The sequence below is a fragment of the Primulina huaijiensis genome, unplaced genomic scaffold, assembly GCF_012295235.1.
Source record: "Primulina huaijiensis isolate GDHJ02 unplaced genomic scaffold, ASM1229523v2 scaffold42781, whole genome shotgun sequence".
In the NCBI taxonomy this organism is placed as follows: Eukaryota; Viridiplantae; Streptophyta; class Magnoliopsida; order Lamiales; family Gesneriaceae; genus Primulina; species Primulina huaijiensis.
This window is the reverse complement of record NW_027360306.1, coordinates 311010-334323: the sequence shown is the minus strand read 5'-3', so window position 1 is coordinate 334323 and position 23314 is coordinate 311010. Positions and strand designations below refer to the sequence as shown.

At 32.1% G+C, this 23314-nt stretch overlaps 4 protein-coding genes across 6 annotated transcripts; 1 reads left to right on the top strand and 3 right to left on the bottom strand.

Moving 5' to 3' along the window:
* Positions 1-18: 18 nt before the first annotated feature.
* Positions 19-1378, bottom strand: LOC140969839 (F-box/kelch-repeat protein At2g44130-like). The gene has a single exon (XM_073431347.1). The coding sequence runs from the start codon at positions 1273-1275 to the stop codon at positions 244-246; it is 1032 nt and encodes a 343-aa protein (XP_073287448.1). The 5' UTR covers positions 1276-1378; the 3' UTR covers positions 19-243.
* Positions 1379-9078: 7700 nt separating this feature from the next.
* On the top strand, positions 9079-15281 carry LOC140969798 (DEAD-box ATP-dependent RNA helicase 11-like). Of its 3 annotated transcripts, none has more exons than XM_073431259.1 (7): positions 9079-9227; positions 10040-10792; positions 10908-10991; positions 11531-11773; positions 12122-12289; positions 13323-13436; positions 14490-15281. In XM_073431259.1, exons 2-7 carry the CDS (start codon positions 10058-10060, stop codon positions 14988-14990), a joined length of 1845 nt encoding a protein of 614 aa, XP_073287360.1. In that variant the 5' UTR covers positions 9079-9227; positions 10040-10057; the 3' UTR covers positions 14991-15281. The 3 variants fall into 3 exon arrangements, with proteins under 3 accessions (XP_073287360.1, XP_073287359.1, XP_073287358.1); XM_073431258.1 differs by having other exon boundaries at positions 9088-9227; positions 9967-10792; XM_073431257.1 differs by having other exon boundaries at positions 9093-9227; positions 9868-10792.
* Positions 15282-16347: 1066 nt separating this feature from the next.
* On the bottom strand, positions 16348-18216 carry LOC140969852 (protein WHAT'S THIS FACTOR 9, mitochondrial). Its single transcript, XM_073431367.1, has 2 exons — positions 17677-18216; positions 16348-17322 (listed from the first exon to the last, which is right to left on the bottom strand). The coding sequence occupies exons 1-2, from the start codon at positions 18139-18141 to the stop codon at positions 16480-16482; spliced, it is 1308 nt and encodes a 435-aa protein (XP_073287468.1). The 5' UTR covers positions 18142-18216; the 3' UTR covers positions 16348-16479.
* A 1359-nt stretch (positions 18217-19575) lies between these two features.
* Positions 19576-20264, bottom strand: LOC140969834 (dirigent protein 21-like). Its single transcript, XM_073431343.1, is given in 1 exon segment — positions 19576-20264. A coding segment is annotated over 1 exon segment (585 nt). The 5' UTR covers positions 20210-20264; the 3' UTR covers positions 19576-19624.
* Between the last annotated feature and the right edge of the window lie 3050 nt (positions 20265-23314).

Below are 23314 nucleotides of genomic sequence, written 5' to 3'. Positions count from 1 at the left end.
CACTTGCACCGGCCAAAGAAAAGGACAAGGCATGTTTCCGTAATTGATCATTTTCATTACATTAGATTACAATATATATGGACACGCATACACAAAGACGCACACACTATTCCAGAAGGCAAAAATTCTAGCTATTTTCAAATGCTACGTCTTCCCAAATTAAACTGTACATAGTTACAAGAGCGTGCAAATACCAAATTTAAAAATTTTGATATTTTCCAATTGTACAAACTCCCTAGCTAGCTATATCTCAATGGCGCAGCCAGATTGCACGAACCCAGAAAATTTTTCATTGGGTGTGATATTAATTTTATTATTATTCTTTTTATTATTATCCAATAGAAAGAAGATATGTGGGCCACCCTGATAAGTTGCGCCGGTCAATAAACTCCACTTCCCAAGGTCCACCCCACATGAACCCACGCGCACAGTCGGGTCACTCGCCCCCCAACGTAACAATTCCTTTTCGTTTTCGCCGACACAGGACCTCGGGCACTCGCGCACGCGCCACGCCTCCTCTACCATCCTCCACTCGCCGCCGCTTCTAACATCGTAAACTTCGGCGCTGCTCTTGAAATTCCCTTGCGACTCGGTGTCGTAGCCGCTCACGACCCAAAACTCCGACCCGATCACGATCCCTTCGCACTCGTCCCGCACTTGTTTCATCCCTGGCAACTCGCTCCACTCGTTCTTCTTTATATCGAAAACCCACGCCGAACTCAACGCGTTTTTGCTCGCGTCGTGCCCCCCGGCGACTATCACCTTACCCTCCACGCCGCCCGCTGCGAAAAAAGACCGAATCGACGGCATGTCCGCGCACTTACTCCACGACTGGCTCGTGAAATCGTACATAAACACGTCCTTAACAGGCTCCCAACTCGATGGGTCCAACCCACCCATCAAAACCACCTTACCTTCGGTGCTGGTTATTTGACAGAACATCGGCAGCCCATCTGGGTACTTAGGGACCTGCTCGAGTCTGTCCCAGCTCCGAGTCAACGGATCGAACATGGAAATTGCGTACCTGGGTTGGTTCGCCGGTTTTGACCCGGATTCAGCGGGAAGCGCTTGAACCAAACATGCCATCTTGTGCGTAAACCCATACTTCTTCCTGTGGTAGTAAAAATCCTCGCTCTGGATGATCTCTCGCCATCGCTTGCAAACTTGGGAGGAGACTCGGTGAGTTGAAAAGTGCAACCGAGTTAGACACTCCAGCGCAATCTCTTCAGGCAAACCGGGTAACAAATCGGCGGCCTGATATTTTTCGCATGTCATGGTGAAATTGAATCAAAATTTTGGTTGAAAATGTATTTGATTACTTGGGTAACCGGTTGAGGTGGATAATGTTGAAATCAAAAGGTAAGCTTCTCAAAATACATCAACATATTTATAGTGAGAAACACCTGGAGCCTGGAACGGAGATGAAGCATACAAGAAGCATTCAACTTGCCGTGACAATCGTAAACGTGGCACTCATTCATTAGTTAAAATTCCACATAATTATTTTAATTTATATCTTTTAGATTATATATTTAAATATTTTATTTTTTATTATAATCTTTTAAAGATTTTATTAAAAATTAATTAAGATAATATATTATATTTAAATTACTAATTTAAATCATTCTCAAAATCGAATGAACCAAAACGAAATAATTGAATTGTTTTGGTATAAAACCAAGAATAGAAAAACGATTTGAATATTAAATTATATGATTTTAAAATCGAAATAAATTAGATAAAATCGAATCAAACTTCCTATTTACACACTTTTTATTGTTATTATACAATAAAGATATGTTCGCCAGTATGTTTCCTATTTTGACATGTGCTGATAATATTTAATTAAAGTTGTTTTTTATCAACTCAAAAATAAAATTTGTTAAAATCATAGCTATGCGATTCTTCAGTACCCCTGGTGGATTTGTACATTTAATTCTTTTTGTATTAAAATTGTGATTTTTATCGAGTAAATTTAAAAATAAAATAAAATATTATTAATTTATTAAAAAAAGTCGACAGCCGTTAATATATATTATATTACAATTCAATTTACCAAAAAAACCTTATTTTATTTATCATTATAATATAATGTCCAATTTGAGATAAATTATCTATGATAAGAGAATAATAATATACAAATTATGGCTTGCAGATTTATCTTGAATCAAATTATTATAAAACTCCAAGTCAAATGAATGATAGAATAAAATTGTTACCTTTTGTACTAAACAAAGTTATACATCAGTAACACTATTCCTAATTTTTATTTATTTTTTTTAGAAGAATAATAGACATAATTTCAATTTCAAAGAAAAGGGTATAATTCCACAAATCAAACATCCATAGGCGTACATCTTGAATCTATATTACACCGAAAAATTTACTTTCGAGTTTTGTTTTGTAAAAACTGTTCAGTCGATCATCTTGGTTTAAAACAAAAAAATGTGAGTATATCAATTTTTTTTACAGTAAGACGATAAACTGTTCATCTTATTCAAATAAATTGTTTCTTGATAACGATAATACATAGTTATGTATACTGTATTTTTGTTGATTTTATTTCGTGGAAAATTAATTGGGGGCAAAGGTGAAGACTATATGGTTGTAAAATAAATGAATTTTGACTTGAACTGTGATGTGATGTTCAATAATTTAAGGTCTGTTTCTTTAAAAATATTGAAGATATTTAATTTATATTTTCGCCACACAATTGATTAAAAATTACGCAATATTTTGGGGGAGAAGGTCAAGCATGTGCGCGAGGCCAATATTTTGGATTGGAGGTAATTTCTGAATCATGATAATATTGTAGTAAATATTTATATATCAGTAGCGTGAAACTTTGGTTTTTTTTAAAAATATTATAAAATAATAAAATTATTGTAAAAATGTGGCAATTTCTAAAAGTTTGTAAAACTAGTACAATCCGGGACTTACTGTCCCGGATTCAATTTTTTTATTATTATTTTTTTTTAACTTTTAAAAAAAAAAAAATAAAAGGGATATTGGCGACTGTTTTATCAAACACCGTCGCTATTAGCGACGGTTTAAAATACCGTCGCTATTGGCGACAATTTAAAACATAACCGTCGCTATTAGCGACAATTTAAAACACAACCGTCGCTATTAGCGACAGTTTAAACAAAAACCGTCGCTATGTACGACGGTTTTACCAAAAACCGTCGCTAAAGCACGACAGTTCCGTGACAGTCTGCCACGGATTCTGAGTCCGTGACAGAAAACCACGGATTCAATATCCATTAACCCGTAACCTTCTTTCTGCCTATTCAAATGCGGTGATGATCTTATTTTATCACCAAAACCGAGCAACTTAGGAGCAAAATTATTTCTTTCGATCACCGAGCATCAAACATTCTTTCCAGCACCGTCTTTACTAACTATACTTTGTTTAATTACAATAATTATATTTACTTGATGTAATATTATATCTACAACAATTACAATAATTATATTTACGTGATATAATATTACAATAATTACAATAATTATATTTACGTGATATAATAATAAAAACTATACTTAATTTAATCCTAGTAGTTTTAAGTAAAAATAATAATAACCATATTTAGTTTAATTACAATAATTATAATATTAATTGTTTTATTGGAATTATAATATGTATATAAATTACGGACTTTATATTTACGTGAAATTTTATGTATAGTATAATTATATATTAAGAAGTAAATTTTTTTGTGTAATTTTTTTTATAATACTTGTCATTTATTTCAGATATTAGCATCGTCCATTGATATTATTACAAGTTTTTACGTCTGAGAAGGTAATTTAATTAATTTTTTTAATATTTTGTTTGTATTATTTATATTATATTAATGTAATATAATTTTGTTCACTAACATTATATGATTAAGTATAATTTAATTAAATAGTATATTTTTAATATTAATAGCGATATTAAACAATAATTTGAATATTAAAAAAATAATAAATATGATTTTTTGATTTTTGAAAATATTTCAAGGTTAGTATTTTTAATATAAATAATTTAATTTAATATAAGAATGAGTTATAAAGAATCCGTGATTCTCTTCCGGTAGCTGATTTAATTACAAATTCCGTACAACGACATTTGAAAAGGTANGGATTGTATTAGTTTTACAAAGTTTTTGAAGTTGCCATATTTTTACAATATTTTTATTAATTTATAATATTTTAAAAAAAAAACCCGTGAAACTTAGGCAATATTTGGTTATCATCTTTTAATTTTTATCTTTTAATTTTTATTTTTGTTTTCAACAATAAAAATAAATATAATCATATGCTTCATATAATCTTGAAAAAATACTTTAATCTTTTGTAATTTCCAACTTGATAAATAGTATTCTAATATCTGAAAATATTTTATATTCATTAAGTTAAAATAGCTAAATATACATGATATGATACAACATAACGACCCAATAAAGTTTGTAAAACTTATGTGAGACGGTCTCACGGGTCGTATTTTGTGAGACAGATCTTTTATTTGAGTCATCCATGAAAAAATATTACTTTTTATTGTGAATATCGATAAAATTGATTCGTTTCATAGATAAAGATTCATCGTATCGTATCATAATACAACTACTTTATATATTTACAAATAAAATTTAATATGGCAACCCCTCACATGGGCCGCATGGATCAGAAATGATTACTATAAAAATTAAATAAAATATTAAAATTGAAAATAACTGTCATGACCTTAACCTTGCGTGTCATCTCTGCCCTCATGAGTTAATGGCAAAATAACATATAGACAACACATAAAAGTATCTCGAGTGTGACTGAGAAATTGAATATATATATAGAATAAAAACGAAACGGTGTTTCTATTACGACGGGCATGACCGAGTGATTATAATAATGTAAAATTTATATTTTGGTAAATAATTTTTTAACCCTTTTTTATGTTAGTAAATTTCTTTATTGACATTACATATATCAATGAGAGTCACGTTAACGTCGTATCGATGTCGTATAGACTCATATTGAAAAAATCAAAAAAAATTTTAAAAAAATAACATCTTTTAATTCAATTTTTACAACATAGAAAACGAAATATAAACGATCAAATATAAAAGTTAAAATTGTGATTTTTCATTCAATAATTTATCGAATAAATTTTTTTTAAAGAGGATAAGGGAGGTGGCGAAATGCGATGAATGGACAAGGAGCGGGCCCTATTTTGGAATTTCCGTAGAAAGAGATTCATAACTGGACGCCACGTTGGTAACAGATAAGTTTGATGAGTTGGGATTGCCATATCTTTTCTAAACAGGTGTGGGTCTGATTTTTTCTTCTCCTTATCCACACATAATTATTAGTGAATTATCGCTATTCTCTTTTTTATATTTTGTTTTTTGTTTGTGTTTTTTTTTTATATAGAAAATATCTTGTTGATATTATCGGGCCTATTTGAAAACAACAATTCTTTTTATGTGTTTTTTGTTTCTATTAAAAGTAGGTCTATGATGATACGATCTCATGAATCTTTATCTGTGAGACAGGTCAACCCTACCTATATTCATAATAAAAAATAATATTTTTAGGCATAGTTTGGTACACGTAATAAGATAAACATGTGATATATAATATAAGGATAAGTTAATGATAAATAAGATGTAGAATATTATAATTAATGTTTGGTATGATTTTAATAAGAGTGATTAAATTTATATATTAGACTGTAATGACAAAATAAACCTTATCATAATAAATTTTATAATTTCAAAGTTGTTGCTTGAGTTCATATTTCTTATTTGTTCATGTGCCGACGGTGCTTGCATGATTTATTTATTTTTACCCAATTTTATATATTATATAATATGATAATTGAGCTCTTGATTTTGTGAGTGAAGTCAAATATCAATTTTTAAGTTAATCGAGTGATACTAATAATTTTATTGAAGTTTATAAAAATCATTTATATAATTATCTCGAGTTCGTTTATATAATTATCATATTATATAATATATAGAAATAAATAAACATATTTATTTGATGGGACAGTGAAATGAGAGAACGATAGGATTTAGGATTTTTATATATTGAGGGCAATTAAGTCATTTGTGATGNAATTTTATATATTATATAATATGATAATTGAGCTCTTGATTTTGTGAGTCAAATCAAATATCAATTTTTAAGTTAATCGAGTGATACTAATAATTTTATTGAAGTTTATAAAAATCATTTATATAATTATCTCGAGTTCGTTTATATAATTATCATATTATATAATATATAGAAATAAATAAACATATTTATTTGATGGGGCAGTGAAATGAGAGAACGATAGGATTTAGGATTTTTATATATTGAGGGCAATTAAGTCATTTGTGATGTTTTTTGTCATTAAATTAAAATTATCACATCTCATAAAGTGGATATTTTATCCTTTTATAAACTTATTTACCACGATCATGGGATTTCTAAAAAGGTGCCAAACGTGTGATAATGAGGATTATTTATCAATCTCTCTCTTATCCAATGTACCAAACTATAACTTAGCATAAAAAGTAATAATTTTTCATCGATGAGCCTAATAAGAGACTCGTCTCACAAAATACGATCCGTGAAACTGTTTCACACAAGTTTTTGTCTAATATATATTAATTATTCGAAAGATTTGTCGTGGTTCCTAGTCCTTACCAGAGAAACGAAGATGCTCGTATAATAAATGTCAGAAAAACTTATATTCAATTCGAGTAATTTGCAATATGGAAATGTATTTTATAAAACAAAAATTAAATAAAACGATTGTCGTTTGATTATAACTATGGTTCTTACTTAATAATATCGGTATAATATAAATTTAAAAATTGTTCAATATAAAATATGGTGTGGACAGAAGATACATGCATCTGTTTAAATTCTTACATATTAAGGAATTGACTTGGATATACGAGATGAATGAATTCTCCCTTCATTGACCAAATTAAACAACTGGGAGCCGATGGAACCATCTATTCAATACGGCAAACAGGACAGAGTATCAGATTTATAAATTATATTTATCCATTTGGTATGACAATATTAAAAAAAACAAAACAAATTTTTGGGAGTTTTTAAGCTACACGGAGTGTGTTGTTTTAGCCGATTAATCTTCCCTAAAATCTCATATTCTCATCAAAAAATTTTCTACATCTAGTCGATTAAAGAAAATATATCTTACTTTATTTTATTTATTTAGTAACTAAAAATCTAAAATTTGAATGAATGAAACCAAACATATTATTATTTATTCGATATTATTCAAAATCAAACTCAAAATGTTTTAATCAAGAGAACAATATTTATCTCTACCATCTCGATAACACGTTTTTTATTTCTTTGAATCTTCCACACTTTCCCTTGATTGACAATTATCATACATGAATGAATTCATTTTCACGGCTATAATCTATACTATCTTATTTTGTGTGACTCTTATAGTAATTACGTTAGAGTACACCAAAATATTTAATTTCATAATTATCATTCTTACCTTACTAAAAATCTCTTCAAGTCACTCCATATTTTACATATGAAAAAATATAAACAAAACTTCTTTATTAAATCGAATAACTCTTTTAAATAAAAAAATAATTTTGTGTTAATTGTTTAATATTATTTGATCAAATTGAAAATAATAATAACACATGCAACGCATATGCATCTTTTACTAGTATTTGATTAAGATTTACAACGTCATCATATTACAATTTTAAAATCGACTCCACACAAGATGGATGTGGATTATAAATTACAAATCAAATAATATATGCTCTTCTCTCATTTATAATAATCAAAATTATATGGTGCAAACTATCTTTTAAAGTTGCGTTTAGTTGGGTCGATGCAATTGGATATGATAAATAATCTCGTAATTATTAAAATTATAAGTAGGATGTTAATATTACTTAATGAACAATAATATATTTGGTTTGATTGATTAAATTTGAGATAAGATGATAAATTCAGATTTAGTCTTTCTCAATAATTAATGAATATTGATAAACGGTGATACATAAGATAATGTTGTGGTTTTTAATTAAATGATTTGATTAATATATGATAAATAATTAATTATTTGATTGATGTGGATAAATAATAGATACACTCGTTTTCAACCAAACAAACGAAGAGATCAGTCCATCAACCCAAACAAACAAAACCCTGAAAATTTTTGTCGAAGAAGTGCTAAAAGATATAAAGAAATATATGTACTGGGCTGGGTCGGGGGTTTGGGTTTGAGTTGGGGAGGATAGTGGAAAACCGAAGCCCTGAACTCGGATATACGTCATAAATCTAAAATTAAATATAAGTGAACACCAATTATATTTTCAAATGCCCTGATTTTAATTCATTCTTTAAATCCAATTGTAGCCTAAGAAAAACGATAGTTTAAAATATCAAATGTGTATTTGTTTGTAGACGAGTGATTTAAAATGTTGTAATTAATTAATTTGAGTAAAAGCTTGTTCGATTTAATATATTATAGTTTACGTGCACGCGTTAAATGCTTTTATGATAATTTTTTTAATTAATAACAGTTTAGTGTTGAATAAGTTAATTATTCTTATTAGTATATAAAAGTTCGGCACTGTCAAAATAAATCTACATAAACGATGATATATATTTAAATAAAGAAAGTATAAATTAATTATATAGAATAATTTTTATTTGGCGTAGAAGCGATTAATTAGCTTTAAAATGTTTTTTTTTACCATAAATATTAGTTATTCTGCACATGCAATGCATGTGTATATATATTTTTTTTATCATTATCGATGGACTAAAATGAAAATTTTCAAAATATGGAGAGACTAAATTGATATTTGAATTGTAGAAATAAAAAACATAAAAATAAAAATATGTTGAAATTAAAATAAAAAAATATAATATTAATATCATATAAAGGTAAAGTTAAAAAATTGGTGTCCTTCTTAGATGGTTACTATAATATTTTTAATTTTAATAAAATTGATCAGGTACAATAGATACATGTACTATTAATTATTATAAATGATTTTTTTTAAAAAAAATTGAAATAATTTTTAGTTCCTATATTCTCTAATTTGTGTCCCAATTCCTCTCATCCCTATATTCTCTCTTCCCCTTTTTCTCCTCCCCGTAAAGCTAGGGTTTCAAAATATTTATTTTCACCGTCTCTATTCCAAACATGCTATCGCCGAAAAGCTAGGGCTGATCTCTCTCAGGTAAAAGGTTCACCCGCTCTTAGATACTGAAACATGAACATGCAATTCCACGTTTTTGGACTTATCTCTCGGCGTATCTGTGTAATTTATCTGTGCATATCTGCATATTATATATGCCCTAGCATTTGTTATACTGCATTGAAGTTTAAAAGTTGAACGTTTTGAGACGGATCTTCTGCCTGTTTGTACGTAATCTGTGTTTGTACGAAGGTTTTTTTTGTTGTTGTTGTGTTTCTGTTTCTTTTTGTGTTGAACATCCGCATGGGTTCCCGGTTTTTGCTTGTATTTACTTACTCCCGGATTTTTTTCCCCTTTCCATTTTAGTGATGAATCAAGATCGACTTATCAGTTTGATGACGCAGTTTACGTCGGTTCGTGTCAAATTTCGAGTTTATTTTTTTAAAAACTGTTGAATTTTATTTTTTTTCCTCCAAAAACTGTTCTTTAATCAGGGCAATGTTTGTATTTACTTAGTCCCAGATTTTTCTCCCCCTTCATTTTTAGTGACGAATAAAGATCGATTTATCTTTTTGATGATGCAATTTGCATTGTTTCGTGTCAAATTTTTATCTTTTTTTTCTATAATGAGGGCATTCTTGTATATACTTACTCCCATTTTTTTCTTCCCCTTCATTTTCAGTCACGAATCAAGATTGATTTATCAGCTTGACGATGCATTAGCTTTGGTTTGTTTCAAATTTGCCTTTTTCTTTTTTAAAAAAAATTGTTCTTTAACCAGGGAGTGTGATAACAAGGAAGCTACGAGATTAGTCTGAAAATTTTGAGATAGGTTTACTCTAATTTATCTGCAGTCAAGAGGTTGTTTAAAAATGAAAAATTCATGGGCAGACGCCGTCGAGAATGCAGCTTCTGGATTTTCTGATAATGCTGGGACCAGTGGAGTCAGTGAACTCACATTGGCTCCCACCAAGCCCGCATATGTCCCACCACATCTCAGGAACAAGCCTCCTTCGTCAAAGCCACCTGCTCCATCCCTTAGTGGTGCACCAGCAGGTAATGACAGGTCGGGGTATAGTGGATCAACAAGTGGATCTCGATGGGTTGGACCTAGGTCTGATTATGGACGACAGGGATATAATTATGGAACCCGTGGAAGTAGTGGCTGGGGTAACAGGGACCGAGAGGTCAACCCTTTTGGTAATGAAGATCTGGATACAGACACTGAATGTGCATTTGTTGAACAGGAGAATAGTGGTATTAACTTTGATGCGTATGAGGATATTCCTGTGGAGACAAGTGGTGAAGATGTACCGCCTCCCGTAAATACATTTGCGGAGATAGATTTAGGTGATGCTCTCAATTTGAATATTCGAAGGTGTAAGTATGTAAAACCAACCCCAATTCAGCGACATGCAATACCAATTTCACTGGCAGGACGAGATCTTATGGCTTGTGCTCAAACTGGCTCGGGAAAGACTGCTGCGTTTTGCTTTCCAATCATCAGTGGAATTATGAGGGGGCAGTCTCCAATGAGACCACGTGGTGCCCGCACTGTTTTTCCACTAGCACTTATTCTTTCACCAACAAGAGAACTCTCAATGCAGGTAGGTCAAGTTATCTAACGAGCATTAGTTTCATGCTATTTTATACTTTTGTGCAACTGATGACTTCACATTTTGAGAGGGAATATGTTTGCTATTTTGCATCTTTTACCTTCAGATACACGAAGAAGCTAGGAAGTTTTCCTACCAAACCGGTGTCAGAGTAGTTGTCGCATATGGAGGTGCACCAATAAATCAGCAGGTCATAGATGTTTTTTTCTTTATTTTGCACATGAATACATGAATTGTTATGTACCACTCCTCCTTGGTTTTATTTTTTATTTCATATATATTTTGTAAGGTAAATGATCATTAAATAATTAACTTTTTATCTCCACTTCTTTCTGGTTTTAGCTGCAACGTTCAGTTTAGAAAAGATAATTTTTTAGCTATGATAAGAAAAACAAAACGGTAAATGGTATTCAAATAATTGTCATTGTTAAACTAGCAAATTTAGAAATATTGATAATAACCACATATGACCATAGTTATTTAAGGCGCAAGGCGCACATGCTCTTTGAGCCTGAGGTGCAAGGCAAAAGCACTCACTTTATCGAAGCAAGGCGCGTAGGCATACATTTAGAATTCACATTTATAAAGTAAATTTTACTAAAATGTTAATTAAAAATGTATTGCACAAAAATTCAATTATAACATAAACAGAAATTATTAGTAAACATATGAATCATGTTTTCAAAGTTCATATAAATAAATTATTGTATATATTGATTTTTTGCGCAGCTGCGTGAACTTGAGAGAGGAGTAGAAATTCTTGTGGCAACTCCTGGAAGATTGGTTGATTTGCTTGAGAGAGCAAAAGTTTCATTACAGATGATACGATATTTGGCTCTTGATGAGGCTGACAGAATGCTTGATATGGGTTTTGAGCCGCAAATCAGAAAGATTGTAGAGCAAATGGATATGCCTCCTCGTGGTGAAAGGCAGACAGTGCTATTTAGTGCCACCTTTCCAAAAGAGATCCAGGTATTGAACGGATTGAGTTTCCATTCTTTTTTGTCTTTGCTAGCTATGATCAACTTCTGAATTGTCGAGGAAGTTATTAGATAATTTCATCTTGCTGAAATTTGCTCTCTGAAAGTTGATTGATGGTAGTTTGGAATAGAGTAGTGTGAGTGAACTTGGAATCTTTGAACTTGAAACAAATCTAAGTTTATGGATTGTTGATCTGGGAAAAATAATTCTGAAAATCACTTATCTTTTTGTTCTCCTTATTTTGTAATTATAATCGTTTATAGTATGGCATGTGATGTTGCTGTCCTTGTGAATATTAATACCCATAATAATCCTTTGATATCGACTGTTGGCCTGCAGAGACTGGCATCCGACTTTCTTTCAAATTACATATTTTTGGCAGTCGGAAGGGTTGGTTCAAGTACAGATTTGATTGTTCAAAGAGTTGAATTTGTTCATGATAATGACAAGAGAAGCTATTTGATGGATCTTATTCATGGTCAGAGGTCAAACGGAATTCAGGGAAAGGTAATTAATTTTATGCTGTGGTTAATATACAGAAATTGGCGTTTGTTGGATTAGTTTGATCTTTCAATTTGCTTTGTTGTTAAATTATGCTCATCTTGTTTATATGAAGATTATTTGATCAAAGTCATTTCTATTGATGAATGATCGTTCAGAAGAATTGTATGAGCTGATACTCTTTTAGCTTACTTCTGTTCTTTTGGTGGAACCAGCATAATGTGCATTCCCACATTGCATATATTGCAAAAGGTTTTTACTTCCATACTTTATGATTGAAAAAGCTTAACTATTGATCATAATGAGTAAACAAGTAATCTGATCAAATTGTTGCCAAATATGGCAACGACTAAAATTTGGTTTTCCAAATTATCCTGACTTCAGAAATTATGTTATCTTATGACTAATTTTGTATTGGAGTTTTGTTTTTACTTTTTAATTTTTCTATTGCATGTTTAGTAAAAAATCTTTTTATATGTTGTGTTGATTGGACCAATCACAGTTATTATTCTCCTCGATTCAAGTTTCACCGATGCTTGGCCTTTGTGCCTATGTACAAGCTAACGCGTAACCCTTCAATTTAGCACACTCACCACTTCTTAAGCATAATGCCTTGTATTGATCTTTAAACCTCAAGGTGCCTTTGAAGCAAACACTAAATGTAGGGATAACAACTTTAAGATGAAATGCAATATAATTGTCTTTCAGTTTTTGCTTATAGACCGACAAGTATTTGTTTCATTGTTTTAATTGTTTGTAATGTACACATTGTATATATACGAAAGGTAATATTTTTAGATATTTAGATAGAAGATATTCTAGTGCATGTTCCTTGAAGGAGCCTTGAGCCGGAACAATTTATGCCTCGCCTTGTTCTATGATAACTTTGAGCACAATGTTCCTTTGCTCTTCTACTAACTCTGGGGTTGAAATTATTCATTTCTTGGCTTCGTCATTGTTTCAAACTTACTGAATTCATCATTATTTTGTTTAGTTCAAGGGCATTTTTTGGTTTCATTATTATTGTTCATTCTTGCAGCAATCTCTTACTTTAGTATTTGTGGAAACAAAGAAAGGAGCTGACTCATTGGAAAATTGGTTGTGTGTTAATGGTTTTCCTGCTACTACAATTCATGGAGATAGAACACAACAGGTAGTAAAATGCAACTGAATGATAATCTAACATCGTTCCTTGCCATGATATAGAATATTTGCCTTCATTGCGAATAATACTTGTATATAAATAAATGAATTATGGAAACAAACTTTTAAAAAAATCACCTTTCTTCATGTGTGTTGAAGAACATATATGCTTTTATCGTTTTGCCCTATGTTGTGAGATGAGAAACATGTGAAAATACTTCAAAATTGTTGGAATGTAGATATATACATGATTGATATGTTTTTTTAAAATCAATTTTGTCTGAGTGTTGGTGTTTCGTAAGTTAACTAATTGTGTTCCCTGTTCCCCTTTCTACCTCTGTCTGACCATGTAAAATTTAACTCCAATTTTTTTTCTTTTTTTCTTTTATTTTATTGTACTAGCAGCCATTTTTCAACTCATCTTTCTATCAACACTCCTCCGCCTGATTTCCTGACTGCTTGTTCTGCCCTCACACTTTTCTATACCACCAAGTTTCTTGAAAATTTTATTACCTGATTATTGTGTCATTGCATAAAACTTTGGGGCAGTGGAGCGGGATGGGAGGCTCTAGGTCAGCTTGTGGTGATCAGCTTCATGCTTGGTCAACATTTGGTAAGATAGAATCCAAGGAGAGGTGACATGGTGTACAGAAGTAGGTGGCTTTATTGACCTGAAGGCAAGGGTTGTTTCAAGAGGGGTTATTATGATATTTGATGATTAGGGTTTGCATCTGTATTTAGGTGTTGTACATCTGGGGCTAATGTAATTTGATGGGATGCATCTTCAGTCCTTCTTTAGATCTTCTTTTATGCAATCTGCCCTGTCTGACATGAAATTGCAGGAATGTTGTCTAGTACATGTTTTGCTAGTCCTCATGGAATGACTTTAGTTGTCTTAAACACTTGCAAAATACCATTATGATTCATGAAGAAAATTGAATGCTGTGATTATGTGCCCATGATATTTATGCTTCTAGCCACGTATAGTAATTGAGTAAACAATTGGTTTTTCTGCTACTGGTTATTTATAATAAGTATGATTTTGTTTGATGTTTGGCTCCAGGAAAGGGAGCTAGCACTCAGATCCTTCAAGAGTGGGAACACGCCAATATTGGTTGCAACGGATGTGGCTGCTCGTGGTCTTGATATTCCACATGTTGCTCATGTAATCAACTTTGATCTTCCCAATGACATAGATGATTATGTCCATCGGATAGGACGTACGGGTCGTGCTGGCAAGACAGGATTGGCAACTGCATTCTTCAACGAAAATAACACGTCTTTGGCTAAGTCATTAGCTGATTTGATGCAGGAAGCAAATCAAGAAGTACCGGAATGGTTGACTCGGTTTGCAAGTCGAGCCCCATATGGGGGTAAAAGTAGGCGTGGTGGTGGGCGTTTTGGTGGTCGTGATTTTAGAAGGGACTCCTCTTTTAATCGAACTGGGAGTGGTTCTGACTACTACGGAGGAGGCAGCGGTGGTGGTTTTGGCGGTTATGGTGGAAGTGGAGGTGGAGGTGGAGGTGGAGGATATGGTCAGGGGATGACTAGTGCTTGGGATTAACCGTTCACAAGCCTGCGTCTTTATTATTTATGTTTGCAGAAAGAGTACAATATAATTTTTATTTTCTTGCGACTCGGAGGATTGTGAAGCTCATCTTCTTTCTGAATGGAAAGAGAGAGAAGATAAGTCGATATCCGTCTTTTGAGATGATTGCAAAATATACTGTTTTTCTTTTTCTTCAGTTTCTTTATTCAAGTGATGGTGATCCTTTCGAGATTTACCAGAGATTTTCATGATAGAATTGCAGTTAAAGAACACATTGATTGATAACTTTAGCTTTTCCCATGTGAATTCTAAACTTTGATCGGTGTGGATACATGCCATACCTGCTGCTGCCCACACCCATTCCACTTTTAGTTATGCCTAAACGATTCAAAATGAAGAACACATAAAACTTAAATTATTTTTTTTCATATTTAAACTCGTCGAAGCTACCTATTTTTGTATCCAATTTATTCATAGTAATAACAATAATTTATCAAATGTCCTTGCGAGCAAGAATAACATCATTTGTTGTTATTATGTATACTGTGCAAAAAAAAAAAAAACATTGCTTGTATAAAGGACGTGAGATTTTCACTCACGTATTTGACAAGAAACTTTTATTCTTATATTTCATCATCAAGCAATCAGATTCAGAATGGGTAAAAAAATTTATAACAAATATTATTCGTGCGATATAATCGGATACGCGGAAAAGCTTAAAAATATTTGATTTGATTATTAGTATGTACTAACTGGGATGACACATTATAGGGTTCGATCATTTATATATTTGTTTTAACAATTGTATAAATCAAATCAGATGAGTGTTTTTAATGATGTATTAAAGAAATTAGAAAACAGTTGTACATTTTAATTAAATGAATTAAAGAGAGGAACTACTGAAAAAAGCTTTATCCATACAAATTATTAAGTATAATAAAGGTCAGTTTGAATGTGATGTTCACCTATCGTGTTCATCTTTGTGCTTATCATCATCTATTGGTTTCACAATTTTGATATTCCTCATCACGTTATTACCACTTCATTGTTGGACACGGTAAGTAAACATTATATCAAAACAATATTAAAGTTATTTCATAAGAAAGAAAATCCATTAATAAACAAAAGGGTTTGAAATACACAACATCCTTCTACCTAGTCTGTGAGTAACAGGATCAAAGATGATGCATAAATAAGATGAGTGACAATGAAAACCTCCCTGGTTGTAAGACAATCAAATTATATCACATGTAACAGATCAACTATGGTGTCTTCCCACTTGAGCAACATTTGTCTAAAGCAAAGTTGTCATGAGTAAAGACTCGAAAAACGGAAACAAAACTCTATTCGAGAATGGAGAAATATAAAGCTCAAAAAATTCAGATCGTGCCTCCACCTATAGAAATATAAATTCTTGTCAATCTGAAGATGAGGATAAAATCATGCAGGCAAGTTTTCTTGCCAAAGGAGAGACGTCGAACTTAAACTAAACTCAAATAGCTTGCTAATCCTTCTCGGAACCAATTTCTTCCTCAGAATCACAGCATTCATCAGTAACTTCCATGTCTTCTTCATCAATGTCTTCTTCTTTTGTGTAGTTGGCCACATTATTATCAAATGAATGATCAAGACTGGTTAAAATATCCACAGCTTTATTTCGATAAATTAACCCAGTTCTCATCACGTATTGTAATTTGTCCCTAAGGCGGGTAAGAGGGTGTGGGTCAACCAATCTGCCTCGACGGTAACCCTCTCTTAGCACCACAGTCGTCGTCTTACATTTCAGTGTGAGGTAGAATATACCAGGGTATCTTGTAAATATTCTAGTGAACTTGTGCGGAAGATTCAGTTCCTCTCTCAAGCTCCTAAGGTAATTTCTTTTCGTTTTCTTGTAAATAGTCAGCCACAGAAACTCGTGTAACACCCCAACAACTCGTTTCTCCATAAGCTCACTATTCGGATCAATTGCCCTCGAATCCTCGTAGGGAGAAATGTATGGCAGCTTCTGAAACTCATCCATCCATGCTTTCACCCTTTTTTGAGCCCCATAACCTCTCGGAAAACTCATGCTAAACTCTAATGCAGCCTTCCCCCTTTTATAATTGCCATAACCAGACACGGCATCACTAGAAGTGTCAACGATGCTACCTCCGATGCCCTTTTCGTTCATCTTCTGCAACATAGAGACTGAATATTCCTCCGGCCAGTGAACAAGCTTCAAACTGTTCGATCCATTTGTTCCCTTGAAAACCCGAAAATGGTCTGGAAATTTTCTAACCAAGTTTCGGTCAAAATCGTCTGGTAATCCCAAATCCCATTTCAAAGGATGTATTGCTTGCAGGGGCAACTTTAAAATAAGAAAGCATCACAGGTAAGAAATCCAAATAAGGGCACGAATTATACGAACACAATGCACCAGCATTGGTACCATTCTAAAACTGAACTCTAGGGTAAAATGACTTTTTGATTACAAAAAACAAAAGCTCGAGAGAACACACTGGGGAAAAAAAGCGTGAAAATCAGTTGGACTATTATTTTCTCAAATGTTACTTTAGCTCAAGATCAGCCGTCAATCAGCAAATAAAAACAAAAATCTTATCAGTTCTACAACTCTAGAAAAAGCCTTATCAGAAGAAATCCAACCAATCGCACGAGGAAAAACACCAAAAACGAAATACATTTACAAAGCAGGAAACTTTACCATTTTATTCCTTGTCATCATAAGAAGCCGGCAAAGTCTTTCGACAATATCATCTTCAGATTCATTAAACACTCTAATTTCCCAGTCGTGCATCCTTTGTCCCAGCTGGGTCAGCTTAAAACAAGGCAGAGAGGGGTATTTCGGGTGAGCGAACTCCTCGAACAGAGTGGGGTACCTTCGGACGAAGCGCAGAGTTGGCACGGTGAGGCCGAGCAGCTTTTGAGAGTCTAACAGTGATTTTGAAGTTAAATAGGCCGTGGATGAACGTGCTATAGCGTCTTTGATGAGACACGCAGCCTTAAGGTCAGTCTGGGTATCAGTAATGTGGTCCATCGAACGATTTTTCACCCATTTTAATCGAACTTTTGCTATCGAACGGAAATGGTGAAGATTATGAAGTGGAGAGAAGGGGATATTGTTGCTTTGAAAGAATGATGGGAAGATGTTTGTTGAAATGCTTCTCATGTCATGAATGTTCTTGCAGTGGGCTTCGAAAGCAGTTTGAGTCCAATATACTTCTCCGGAACGAGCTTAGGTTGTGTTTGTTTTGAGAATTAGAAATCCATTGATTTTGATTATGATTTTATTATTAAAATAAAATAATATATTAAATTTTAAATTTATGTTTTATTTATTTTTCTATATTATCAGTGTAGAGTATAAAAAATTTCAAATGATATAATAATTCAGTCAACATCATAATTAAAATAAAATTCTATATAAACATGTAAGATGTATATTTGAAATTTATGGTCTTCTCTAAACAATAAAATTATATTCGAATATAATAGAAATTCATATATCTGAAATTTATCAATTCAAACACAACATTATATTCTAGCGAATCAAGATATTCATCTTTACCTTTCATATTACTTTAATTTATATAATAATTGTTATTTAAAACATATTTAAATGTCATATTTGATTCTTTGTCATGAACTTTTGACACAAAACTTTTATTAAAATATTTTATGGATAAATTTTGTGAGACATATTTTCTCCTTAACTTATATATATTAATCTGTAAGATGGTTTCACAATATATGAGCTCAACTTTTGAAAACTATTCGAAGTAAATTTTTTTTTATTACAACTCACGCGGGAAGGAAGAATCGAACCCGAGAAACCGGCTATTCCGACAGGGGGTGAGACCACTGGACTACAAGCATGGTCTCTATTCGTAGTAATTTTTTATGTAAAAAAAAAAATGAACCTCATGAATACCTATTTACATAATTTTAGCATATTTCAATGTCATGTTTTAGATATCAACAATAGGTAGCATAAAAACGCGTCTCTTAATTATATTACATAGAATAAATGTCCTAGTATGATATAATAATGACACAGAATTTGAAGACACCTAAACATTTAACTAAAGTCTTTTAAATCCATCTCATCGTATAATAATTCTGATAAATTAAATAATAAGCTATATATAATAAGAACTGTTGCAGGTACGAAACGAGGGGTGCATACGTTTGAAAATATTATCAATCTTTACCTAAACCCACTATATAAAATATAATAATATATAAATAAAAAGTGGCCAAAAATTTATGTGAGACGATCTCACAGATCCTATTTTATGAGACGGATCTCTTATTCGAATCATCTATGAAAAAATATTCTTTTTTATGCTAAGAGTATTACTTTTTATTGTGAATATCGATAGAGTTGACTCGTCTCATAAATAAATATTCATAATACCGTCTCACCAAACACCTATTCGATAAACGGCAGCAGGCGTACATGACCAACTCATTCAGACATAGTAAATATTTTACAGATTTCTTCTTGTGACAGGTGGCCAAAATTAATTCATAATTTGAAATTTAAAGTTTTCTTAGGTAGAAAGATGCAATTCTATTTTTTATTTAGAAAAAAGATTTTAATATTCAGTACTTAACGAAATATCAATGATGAAATTAAACATGAAAATCAATCAATAATGGAAAACATAGACATTGTACTCCACCACAGCGTCCCCGGTTTTATTGAAAGCACGAGTCTTCGCCTGAGCGTAGCCGCTCGCAAACCGGAAAACACCGCTGCCGCCCACAACCGGCATCTCCCTCACGCCGGATAAAACCGCGTTCCTCCCCAATATACTGAGCGTGCTGCCGTTGAATTTCCCCTCCGTGAAAACATAGTTCAGTACCATCAAAAAACCCAAGTTATGCAAATCAGCCGACGCGTATATCCCTTATGCTCTCCCCACGATTTCCGAGCTCATTTCTGGGCCAAGAGTCAACGGGTCGTCGATCATAACCACCGCGCCGAAGCCGGTGACGGAGGAGTTCGTGACTGCGGCCTCCGCGACCCGAACGGCGGTGGGGTTGGGGCCACTGACTATGTCGTGGAAGTAGAAGTGAAGGTGGCTGAGTTTTTGTCTCTTGAGGCCCATTTCTTGTCTGGACAATTCCCTTGCAAAGTATTCTTGGGACTTTCCAGCAGGAATGAAAGTTGCCAAGAGAAAGAGAGTGATGGGAATGGTGGATGTGAATTTTACGGCAGAAGTGACGGCCATGATGATGGAGATTAATCAAGGTTCTGTTGGAACTTTATGAAATAGCACAAATGCAATGGAACTTTATTAAATTATAGCAAATTTAAGGGTTTTTTTTAAAAAAAAAAATATTTTGGGTGAGTACATAGCACTTTCAAGTTATATATGTTGTATTATGTAAGAAATTTTACAAGAAATAAAAGTACTTTTGGCACATTCCCTGATTTACATGTCTGCCATTCGCATGACAGCAACTGTTTCACTCTCGACTGACTCTATCCTATAACTAAAGGTAACAATTTTTAAGACATCAAACATAGGGTTCATGTATCTCCATCGTTCTTATTCATAAAAATTGAATTACACAAAGATGGATAGTTTATAGAGTTAAGTTCCGGACATGGGATTCATCCATCATATTGGACTGTTTGCATATCAGTTGAGTCTGATGTTTTTTGGTCATTGATCAAGAGCTAAACAACAATTCGAAACCATATTAATCTATTTTAAGTTTTTAAGTAGAAGATTGTAAAATCGTTTCGAGGGATTTGTCATTTTGTTGTTTTGTTTTTATTTATAAATCATCGAATCAGACTGTTATACTTTTGTTAGAAAAGTTGTTTCCATGACCGGTCTATTAAGAAGTGTAACACTCTTTCCTACTTCAATTTCCTCTATAGTTATTCGGGATCTGGATTAATAATATTTGTAATGTTCCCCCTTGCCCACTTTAATAATAGTGTCCCCAAAGTTGTGTACATGTAATAGTTACAATAATTGTTATAAGATAACAAGACATCATGGTCTGCTTGTGCTAATAAGTGATGGCACTATAGCATGCCTGTTTTTCAATTAATTTATCATCTAATTTTAAATGAGTTGAAATGATAACTAATTACATGTCATTTAGAATAATAAAATTTAAAATTTATTAATTTTAAATTCTCAATTTAATCCAGATAGATCTAAGCACAACTAGACGTAATCTACCCTATAATGGACACTTGATAGTGAAAATGCAACGAAAATTGAGTGAGAGGTAACCCTTTCTTGATTAGAATGATTCTAAAGCACTTTTACCCACTATAATAATATATGAAGATTAACTAACTAGAAAAATCGGTGTATCTAACTTTCCTTGGCTTCTGGTCAACTCCATGCTAATATTGCCAAACCATATTATTAATTATCACAAAAACTATTTTTTTTCCCAAATTAAATAGACGGGTGAAAATTTATTTTTTATACCATGTACACAATTCAAAAAATATATTAATGTACCTGGAAAAGGGGAAAAAAAGAGCTACGGCATGCTTGGCCTTGTTCCACTGGAATCAGGCAGACACAAGATGAAAATATACGCAAAGGATAACTGAAGTAAACTATTTTTTAACGAAGAATATATCCTTAACTTGCTATTAGGTGTCAAATAATTTTATGTGTGAAAAGATCATTTTTTGTTATTTATTTTATGAAAAAATATTTACTTAATATATGTTGATTTGAGTGAAAAATATAATTTTTATATCTATACTATTACATTTAATTACATATATAGACCAAGTCACGTACTTAGCACACGATCGAGTCTATTTTTTCACATACGAAATTACAAAAATATTCCAATACTTTTCGGTTTTACAAATATGGTGGAAACTAGCGAGTTGATGTGTGGGCACGGGTAAATGAGTTTAGGGGAATGCTAGTGTCTAGTAGCAATAATATATATATATATTTTTTTGCAAATAGGTTATGTTTACTTATTTGCGATTTGATTCCAACTTATATACTTTCAAGTCCTCTAATTGGCGTGGTAATGTTGTTTACATAAATGGTTTTATTTGGAGTTTATCGACATTGCATTGTCTATCAAATTACATAAAATGTAAGTCTCACATGGTAATAGATGTGTAAACGAATCGAATAGAGTTGATTATGACGAAAATCTGAAAATTCGAATTCGACTTGAATTAGTTATATTCAAGTTCGAGCTTAATTCGAAGTTCGAAATTTTTTGAAAAATTTGTTCGGATTAAATTTCGAGTTCGAGTTTAGCTCGAAATATTGAACATATACGAGAATTATTAGAACTATTGCTCGAAATTATGTACTCAAAATGCTCAAAATTTATATATTTAATATATAATTATATTATATTCATAAAATTTTAATGCTCGCGAACTATCATACAAAATATTTTATGCTCGAGTTCGGCTAAAAAAAGTTCAAACATGTTTGAGAATTCGCTCAAATACAAATAAAATATTTTTCAAATCAATACAAAAAACTCGTGAACTGACTCGGTTCGTTTACACCCACGCACAATAAATCTTCAAGACCATCATTGTAAATACTTAACAAATTAAAACACATAAGTATAAGACACGTTCATGTAGTAAGTTATTATTTTTAAAATATTAAGTTTTTTAGAATAACACATTGTGTCAATTACCAGTCATAAAACAATTGTAGAAAACAAATAAAATTAATTACATTTTTTAATGTTTTGATTTATGCATGGAAATCAGTAATATATGGTATATAACTGAAACAGGACATTTTTTATTGTATGAATATATAAAAGTAATTATTCTAATATTCGTTCTTAATAATTAATATGTATATAGTAGTGATACACACCAAATTAGAGAGAATCACTGTAAGAACATTTTCTCTCAATTTATTTTTTTTAAGAAACCCAAATAGCATTTTGCTTGTGAACAGGCCCAATATTTTATAAAAGCCCAAATTTAAAAATACGGATCCACACGGCCCAAATGCCTCTCGGTTTCGGAGGCCAGCAAGAACACTGAGAAAATGCCGGCGGGACACGGATTGAGGTCGCGTACTCGGGATCTGTTTGCTCGTCCTTTCAGGAAGAAGGATCCCACCCATCTCTCCACCCACCTTCGGATCTACAAGGTCGGGGATTACGTAGATGTGGAGTTTTCGTAAGATTATGAGGTTTTATGATTACAAGAGATGGCTTTCATCAAATAAAGTGGATGTATTCATTCTATACTTTCAAAGATTTTTAATGATTTTTTTTAAATGATGGACTTTTGTGGAGTTGATGATTTTTGTAGACTTTTGTAAACTTTTTCATNAAAAAAAATCTAATCATTA

Excerpts from the sequence above, each read along its gene's own strand:
- LOC140969839 (XM_073431347.1), bottom strand. The coding sequence starts at position 1,275 with ATGACATGCGAAAAATATCAGGCCGCCGATTTGTTACCCGGTTTGCCT.
- LOC140969798 (XM_073431259.1), top strand. The coding sequence starts at position 10,058 with ATGAAAAATTCATGGGCAGACGCCGTCGAGAATGCAGCTTCTGGATTT. Across the intron at positions 12,290-13,322 it reads CAAACGGAATTCAGGGAAAG|CAATCTCTTACTTTAGTATT; the intron begins GTAATTAATTTT and ends TCATTCTTGCAG. Across the intron at positions 13,437-14,489 it reads ATGGAGATAGAACACAACAG|GAAAGGGAGCTAGCACTCAG; the intron begins GTAGTAAAATGC and ends GTTTGGCTCCAG.
- LOC140969852 (XM_073431367.1), bottom strand. The coding sequence starts at position 18,141 with ATGAGAAGCATTTCAACAAACATCTTCCCATCATTCTTTCAAAGCAAC. Across the intron at positions 17,323-17,676 it reads TGATGACAAGGAATAAAATG|TTGCCCCTGCAAGCAATACA; the intron begins GTAAAGTTTCCT and ends CTTATTTTAAAG.